Here is a 7,762-nt window from a genome sequence, read left to right as displayed (position 1 = left end):
AATACAAAACTCACCCCTCTCTCGCTTTCTCTCACAGCTGGTGGCAGTGCTTCGCGAAGTGAAGTACCTGGAGATCCGAGGGTCGGAGGAGATCCCCGGGTCTGCGGCCACAATTTACGCCAAGAACGACATGTTCCGCAAGTTCGTGGCCAACCTGGACCTGACGGTGCAGTGGTACAACAAGGTGCGCAAGACGGTGCTGGAGGTCGAGTACCCGCTCGTCGAGAGCCAACTGGACGAGATCGACGTGCAGCTCAAGCAGGCTGAGGAGTCGCTCAACTGGGAAAACGAAGGTGAGTCACATAAGCAACAATAGAGATTACAGAGCTAGGGGCTAGAGCTAAAAGCCTGATAGATTATAGAGCTAGGGGCTAGAGAATCAAGCCTGATAGCCACTTGGGCGAGATCGACGTGCACGCCAAGGAGTCGCTCAACTCGGAGAAAGAAGGTAAGTCACATGAGCAACAATCTTTGGCGCGGTCGCTTTACAGGGAGAAAAAAAGTGGGTCATTTAACTACCTTAATCTTTTGCACAGTCGCTTTTATGGGAGAACGATGGTGAGTCCACGTAGCACCCAAAACAAATCGTAAGTGACCCATTGTTGTTACCTGACGGTGGCTGTATGGAGTTAGAGCTCATCACGAGAGTATCAAGCCTTGAAGAACAAAGATGAGTCTATTGAGTAGCATTTAATTTTTTCTAACGCTGCACATGTATCCCCGTTTCACTGCCCCACGGTAGATATATTGTTCGACGACTCAGATCGTGAAAATCAAGACTCAATGTTAGCTGGGCGAGATAAAAGTTAGGTCTATCGTCGGAGCAACAATCTTTTGGACAGTGACATACATTTACTGCCTGACGGTAGCTATATAGAGTTACAACTCAAAGCGGAAAAATGTCGAGAGCGAAACCCTACTCTAGTAAGTATGGAGATGAATTTTTCATGAAGAGAACACATTGAAATCATATTAGGATGTAGATGGTTTTCGGGTGAAGAGTATAAAGTGTTTTCATATAAGGTAGAGAACAGAGTGACATCGTATCGAATGATACTGTGTCATTGCAGGAGTGTGGAGCTACATCGAGAAGACACGTGACCAGGTGCACGACATCGAGGAGCGCGTGCAGCGGGCCAAAGACAACGTGGAGGAGATCCAGAAGATCATGACCACGTGGACCAAGCAGCCGCTGTTCGAGCGCAAGGAGGACAAGCACGACACGCTGCTCAACCTGGACGACAGGGACGAGAGGATCAACAAGCGATACGCCGAGATCAGGACCCTCGGTGACAAGATCCATGGGCTGTTGAAGGTACGGGGGAGTTGTGTGAGAGAGAGAGAGAGAGAGAGAGAGAGAGAGAGAGAGAGAGAGACAGAGAGAGACAGAGAGAGATAGAGAGAGCGAGAGAGAGCGGGGGGGGGAGTCAGAGACAGAGACAACGTCAGAGACAGAGAGAGTGAGGAACAGGGAGCGCCAGAGAGAGAGAGAGAGAGAGAGAGAGAGAGAGAGAGAGAGAGAGAGAGAGAGAGAGAGAGAGAGAGAGAGAGAGAGAGAGAGAGAGGGAGAGGGAGAGGGGGAGGGAAATAGAGAGAGGGTCAACGAGCTGTACGTCAAGATCTTAATACATTTCTCCTTTCTGTCGATGTCTGTCGGCTTATCTGACAGAAAAAAACTAAGCTCTTTCTCAAAATATTATCTTTGAGATCAGTAATCTTTTGCACAGTCGCAAACTGGGAGGACGAGTCACATGAGCAATAATTTTGACACGGTCGCCTTACTGGAAGAAGATTGAAAATAGTAAACTCACTTCTGGTTGTTTGTACCTTGCAGCAAAACCAAGAGCTGTTTAAGGCTGACCCCAGCACGGACATGTGGAAGGCCTACGTGGACTACGTGGATGAGATGATCGTGGACGGCTTCTTCAACACCATCCACTGCAGCTTGCAATACATGCTCAACAACACGGACTCCAAGACCACCGCGCAGCCACTCTATGAGGCGCGCCTCGAGCTGCAGGTATGTTTGTCTGTCTGTCTGTCTCTCTGTCTCTGTCTTTCTCTGTCTGTCTGTCTGTCTGTCTGTCTGTCTGTCTGTCTGTTCCCAGTTTTTTTCTCTCTCCATTGAATATTTCTTTCTCTGGAGAACGGAATGGTGAGATGTGATCTTTGCTGCAGGTCCCAGACATGGTATTCATCCCTTCTCTGGACAACGTGGCTGACGGGTTCTACGACCTGGTCGACAGTCTGGTGGGCGACATGTACAAACAGGCCTCGCTCATACCGCGTCTCGCCTCGCACTCTGGGCAAGAACACTACCAGGTGTGTGTGTGTGTGTGTGTGTGTGTGTGTGTGTGTGTGTGTGTGTGTGTGTGTGTGTGTGCGTGCGTGCGTGCGTGCGTGCGTGCGTGCGTGCGTGCGTGCGTGCGTGCGTGCGTGCGTGCGTGCGTGCGTGCGTGCGTGCGTGCGTGCGTGCGTGCGTTACACCAATATTCCATTACACCAATATTCCATTACACCAATATTACATTTCACAAATATTACATTACACAAATATTAAATTACACAAATGTTACATAACACAAATATTACATTACACAAATACTACAGTACACAAATATTCCTGATGGTGGGCATCATTATGTGGTCTATTTAATCAACACTTGACCTTCCCCTCGTGCAGCCTGACCTTGAAGAGATGGAGGACCTGTCTGAGATGCGCAACGAACTGATGGAGCGAGTCCACACCATCATGACCAAGGCCACGGAGTACCGCAACTCATACGACAACTACGCCTACCTGTGGGTGGACGATCGCAACGAGTTCATGCGCCAGTTCCTGCTCTACAACCACGTGCTCACCGCGGAGGAGATTGAGGCGCACGCCGACGAGGGAGTGCCCGAGAACCCGCCCACCTTGGCTCAGTTCAAGGAGCAGGTGAGAGATCTGTGTCATGTTGTTGTTGTTGTTGTTGCTGTTGTTGTTGGTGTTGTTGTTGTTGTTGTTGTTGTTGTTGTTGTTCAAGGAACAGGTGAGCGATCTCTGCCATGTGTGTTGTTGTGAAATTAGTAGTAGCAGGAAAGATGTAGGTATGAAGATGGTTTTCTCGTGAAAAGAACAAAGTTAAAACATGCTGAAAATGACCTTTGCCTCACCTTTGTCATCATGAGCAGTCCCTGCCAGACTAGTCGACTAGTTTGACCCGACCTCATTTACATGATATACCTACATGTGGGTGTATTGTTTAGTCATGACATGGGTGGCCTCTCTCGTGTATGTGGGACAACAGTGTGTACACTGATTGTTGCGTGCGACAGATCGACACGTAATAGTAATAGTTGTTTGCGAACATGCAAGTAATGTATGAATAGTGTGTAAACGATGTGTTGCGTGCGACAGATCGACACCTACGAGAAGATCTACCAGGAGGCTGAGACGGTGGAGGGTATCCAGATCTTCGACCAGTGGTTCCGGGTGGACGCCAAGCCCTTCAAGCAAGCCTTGCTCAACATCATCAAGCGATGGAGCTTCATGTTCAAACAGCATCTCATAGATCATGTCACCAACAGGTGGGGTCCCTTGGTTTTAATAATTAAATCATGTTGTTATTTGGAAGTAAAGATTGTTAATAAATAGAAGCCTATGTGGAAATACGCGGGTTCGAATCACGGCCGCGCCTGGTGGGTTAAGGGTGGAGATTTTTCCGATCTTCCAGGTCAACTTATGTGCAGACCTGCTAGTGCCTTATCCCTCTTCGTGTGTACAGGCAAGCACAAGAACAAAACTAATGAGAATGGCGCTGTTGGGTTGAAGCAGCCTGCATGCAACTGAGGTAAAAAATAAAACAAAAAAAAGGAATGACGCTGTTGAAGCCATCGTGACTGACCCTGCCCTCTCTGTGCGTGCAGTCTGAAGGAACTGGGCGAGTTCATCAAGGTAACAGACACAGGCCTGCAGAAGGAGGTGACGGAGGGCGACTACGACGGCCTGGTCTACGTCATGGGCAACCTGGGCGCGGTGCGAGAGCGGCAGGCCACCACGGACGAGATGTTCGAACCCCTGAAACAGACCATCGAGCTCCTCAAGACGTACGACCAGGAAATGCCCGAGGAGGTCCACATGCAACTGCAGGTTGGTGTTGGTCGGGTTGGGTTGGGGGGTAGACTGGCGTTGGGTGGGGGATTGTGGTGGTGGGGTGTATAGGAGATGGTTTCTGGGGCTGGTGGGGACTCTGTGTGTGCGTGGGTGCGTGCGTGGGTGCGTGCGTACGTGCGTGCGTATATCGATATTTTTTGACAGAGTTTTTAATTTTCGTCAAGCATTTTTACTGTCTGAAAGACCATACGATCGCGCCGCACTATAGCAGACTTACACGCCTCAAAACTAGCGAGCGTTGACAGCGATCGGTGCGGGCAAGCAGTGGCATCGTCAGCTACGATGGTGCATAGCTTACATTCCAACCAAAAGAGTGTAACTGTGAGCGGACAATGCAGAAAATACCGGCCGTAGCTGATATTTTACTGGGATATCAGTCGATCGGTTGACGTCCTGGGGCTTGGTTTTGTTCCCCCAGCATTTCCTACAGTAAGCACCTCTTGTATAACCCATGAAAACCAGGATAGAGAAATTTCCGAACTTCGTCTGTTCTTCATCAACTCTCACCCCTTCCTTTTTTCCCCAGGAATTGCCCGAGCAGTGGAACAACACGAAGAAGATCGCCATCACTGTCAAACAGCAGGTGGCGCCACTGCAGGCCAACGAGGTGGCCAACATCCGGCGCAAGAGCGCCACCTTTGACGTCAGCCAGCACAAATTCCGCGAAAGGTTCCGCGCCATCCAGCCCTTCAAGTACAACTGCGAGCGCCCCTACGTTCTGCTGGATAAGGTCAGTGTGTGTGTGTGGATCGAGAAAACAACATAAAGCCCCTGCACTTCTGTCTTCCTTACGTTTTAGTGAAGAAAAACAAAACGTCTTTGCCGTACACTTGCACACACCGAAGAGAAGCACACACACACCACATACACACACATATACAAGCCACGCACACACGTGCACACATACACACATACAACTCACATGCAGAGAGAGAGACAGAGACAGATAAACAGAGACAGATACACACACAGAGACACTGACACTGACACTGGTTTTATCTGCAGGCCAACGACCCATTCACAAATGTGGTGAAAAATAGATGTGATTAGAGAAAAAAGCGCTCACACACAAATACCAAAAAAACCACGTACGCGATAAACATGAGAGAGAGAGAGAGAGAGAGAGAGAGAGAGAGAGAGAGAGAGAGAGAGAGAGAGAGAGAGAGAGAGAGAGAGAGAGAGAGAGAGAGAGAGAGAGAGAGAGAGAGAGAGAGAGAGAGAGAGAGAGAGAGAGAGAGAGAGAGAGCAGGGCCGGACTACCGGGGGGGTTATGGGGGTTGCGCAACCCCCCCCCCCTAGCCTAAACATGTACCTTACTTATTTAATTTTTTTTATTATTATTGCTTATTTTATGCCGTTTCATGCAAGGAGCGACCATTTTCCTATCTCAGAATATGACCTACCCGTCAGCTTCAGGGGGCTTCGCCCCCTGACCCCCACAACGAGGGGGGGGGGTGGGGTGGGTTCTAGGGTTTCCGGATTCCCCCCCCAGCCAAAAAATAAAAATATTGAATGAGGTATGCATTTCTTTATTTTACATTGAGTTTCAATTTTTGGGGTATTAATCAGTGACAAAATCTGCTGCCTGAAACTGGTAATGATCATCCTCAGAATGCACCAGATTGCACCATTTTGCATCCTTTTTTTCAAAATTTTCCGGGGGGGCATGCCCCCGGACCCCCCTAGCAAGCTAGGCGCTTCGCGCCGTCGGCTCGGCGCTTCGCGCCGTCGGCTCGGCGCTTCGCGCTTTCACACCTATATCTTCACAATATACTTTTGAAAAAAAAAACAGTCATAAAATGAACTGATCCGCCCCTGCCGCCAGGGGGGACATTCCCCTGGGCCACCACTGGCAACCCCCCCCCCCTCCTCTTCGCCTAGTCCGGCCCTGGAGAGAGAGAGAGAGAGAGAGAGAGAGAGAGAGAGAGAGAGAGAGAGAGAGAGAGAGAGAGAGAGAGAGAGAGAGAGAGAGAGAGAGAGAGAGAGAGAGAGAGAGAGAGAGAGAGAGAGAGAGAGAGAGAGAGAGAGAGAGAGAGAGAGAGAGAGAGAGAGAGACGTCATCAAGGCCCTATTACTGACAGTGTACACATGGCATTGTGTTCAGTATAACGAGGAGATCTGCGTGATGGAGAAGGAGATGCAACAGATGCTGGAGTCTGCCAGTCTATTCGAGGTGAACGTGCCGGACTTCAAGCAGCTCAAGCAGTGCCGCAAGGAGCTCAAGCTGCTCAAGGCTCTCTGGGATTACATCGTCATCGTCAGGTCAGTGAAACTCACATCTGCTAAAAACCCACACATCTTGACATGCTAGCTCTATGATGTAAAATTTCAAAAATGTGCACAAACGTAATGTGCCATAAGGCGAGAGAGTGGTTATCCCATGTTAGGAATGCTGAATTTCACTGTCACTGTACGATTGAACAATGGTACCCATTTGTTTATGGATCCTCAGCAGCTTACAAGTAAATGCTTTGTTTAAAATATTTGAAATATGCACACCTGTAACCTGAGATAAGGCGAGAGATTGATACAACCCTAGTTGAGAACCAGGTTGTAGAATGTTCAAAGGAACTTTGAAATTGATGTCAGTGATCGTATATGTCCTCTCTGACGTACGTTGAAAAAGCTTGCTTTCATGAATTGAAGTTTTCTCGGCATGCATACTGGGTAGAAACGCCCAGTTAGCGCTGGTATTCAGGACTCTGCTCTCCTGTATGGCAACTCGCTTTCCCCAGGGAGAATGCAACTCGAATGTCCGTGAGGGTAACCTTGTTTACAGGATTATGAGATAACCTTACCTTCCCTTCCCTTCCCTTCCCTTCTCTTCCCTTCCTTTCCCTTACCTCACCTTACCCTACCCTTCCCTTCCCTTACCTTACCTTATCTCCCTTCCCTTCCCTCCACCTTCCCTTACCTAACCTTACCTTACCTCCCTTCCCTTCCCTCCAGCTTCCCTTACACCGGCACGGTTGGCCTAGTGGTAAGGCGTCCGCCCCGTGATCGGGAGGTCGTGGGTTCGAACCCGGGCCGGGTCATACCTAAGACTTTAAAATTGGCAATCTAGTGGCTGCTCCGCCTGGCGTCTGGCATTATGGGGTTAGTGCTAGGACTGGTTGGTCCGGTGTCAGAATAATGTGACTGGGTAAGACATGAAGCCTGTGCTGCGACTTCTGTCTTGTGTGTGGCGCACGTTATATGTCAAAGCAGCACCGCCCTGATATGGCCCTTCGTGGTCGGCTGGGCGTTAAGCAAGCAAACAAACAAACAAACAAACCTTCCCTTCCCTTACCATACCATCCCTTCCCTTCCCTCCCCTTCCCTTCCCTTACCCTACCAACCCTTACCTTCCCTTCCCTTACCTTACCCTACCATCCTTTACCTCCCTTACCTAAATTTACCTCCCCTCACTTCACCTCACCTTACCTCACCTTACCTTCTTTCCCTCCGCTCCTGCCAAGTGTGTTACCTTGTGTGTGTGTGCCTCAGGTCGTCCATTACCTTGTGTGTGTGTGCCTCAGGTCGTCCATTACCTTGTGTGTGTGTGCCTCAGGTCGTCCATTACCTTGTGTGTGTGTGCCTCAGGTCGTCCATTACCTTGTGTGTGTG

The 7,762-nt window shown here is 49.5% G+C and overlaps 1 protein-coding gene across 2 annotated transcripts in view; it reads left to right on the top strand.

Annotated features, from left to right (window-relative positions):
* Positions 1-7,762, top strand: part of LOC138959852 (dynein beta chain, ciliary-like) — a 66,099-nt gene that overhangs the window by 12,234 nt on the left and 46,103 nt on the right. For both annotated transcript variants that reach the window (XM_070331498.1, XM_070331499.1), the window contains 9 exons: positions 38-293; positions 1,071-1,315; positions 1,835-2,020; positions 2,179-2,322; positions 2,684-2,938; positions 3,401-3,570; positions 3,910-4,132; positions 4,683-4,886; positions 6,261-6,418. In XM_070331498.1, coding sequence (XP_070187599.1) covers positions 38-293; positions 1,071-1,315; positions 1,835-2,020; positions 2,179-2,322; positions 2,684-2,938; positions 3,401-3,570; positions 3,910-4,132; positions 4,683-4,886; positions 6,261-6,418 — 1,841 coding nt within the window. The remainder of the gene's footprint in view (positions 1-37; positions 294-1,070; positions 1,316-1,834; positions 2,021-2,178; positions 2,323-2,683; positions 2,939-3,400; positions 3,571-3,909; positions 4,133-4,682; positions 4,887-6,260; positions 6,419-7,762) is intronic.

Source organism: Littorina saxatilis, linkage group LG2 (assembly GCF_037325665.1).
Source record: "Littorina saxatilis isolate snail1 linkage group LG2, US_GU_Lsax_2.0, whole genome shotgun sequence".
Classification (NCBI taxonomy): Eukaryota; Metazoa; Mollusca; class Gastropoda; order Littorinimorpha; family Littorinidae; genus Littorina; species Littorina saxatilis.
The sequence above is the reverse complement of the archived record's forward strand: the minus strand, read 5'-3'. Positions and strand labels throughout refer to the sequence as shown.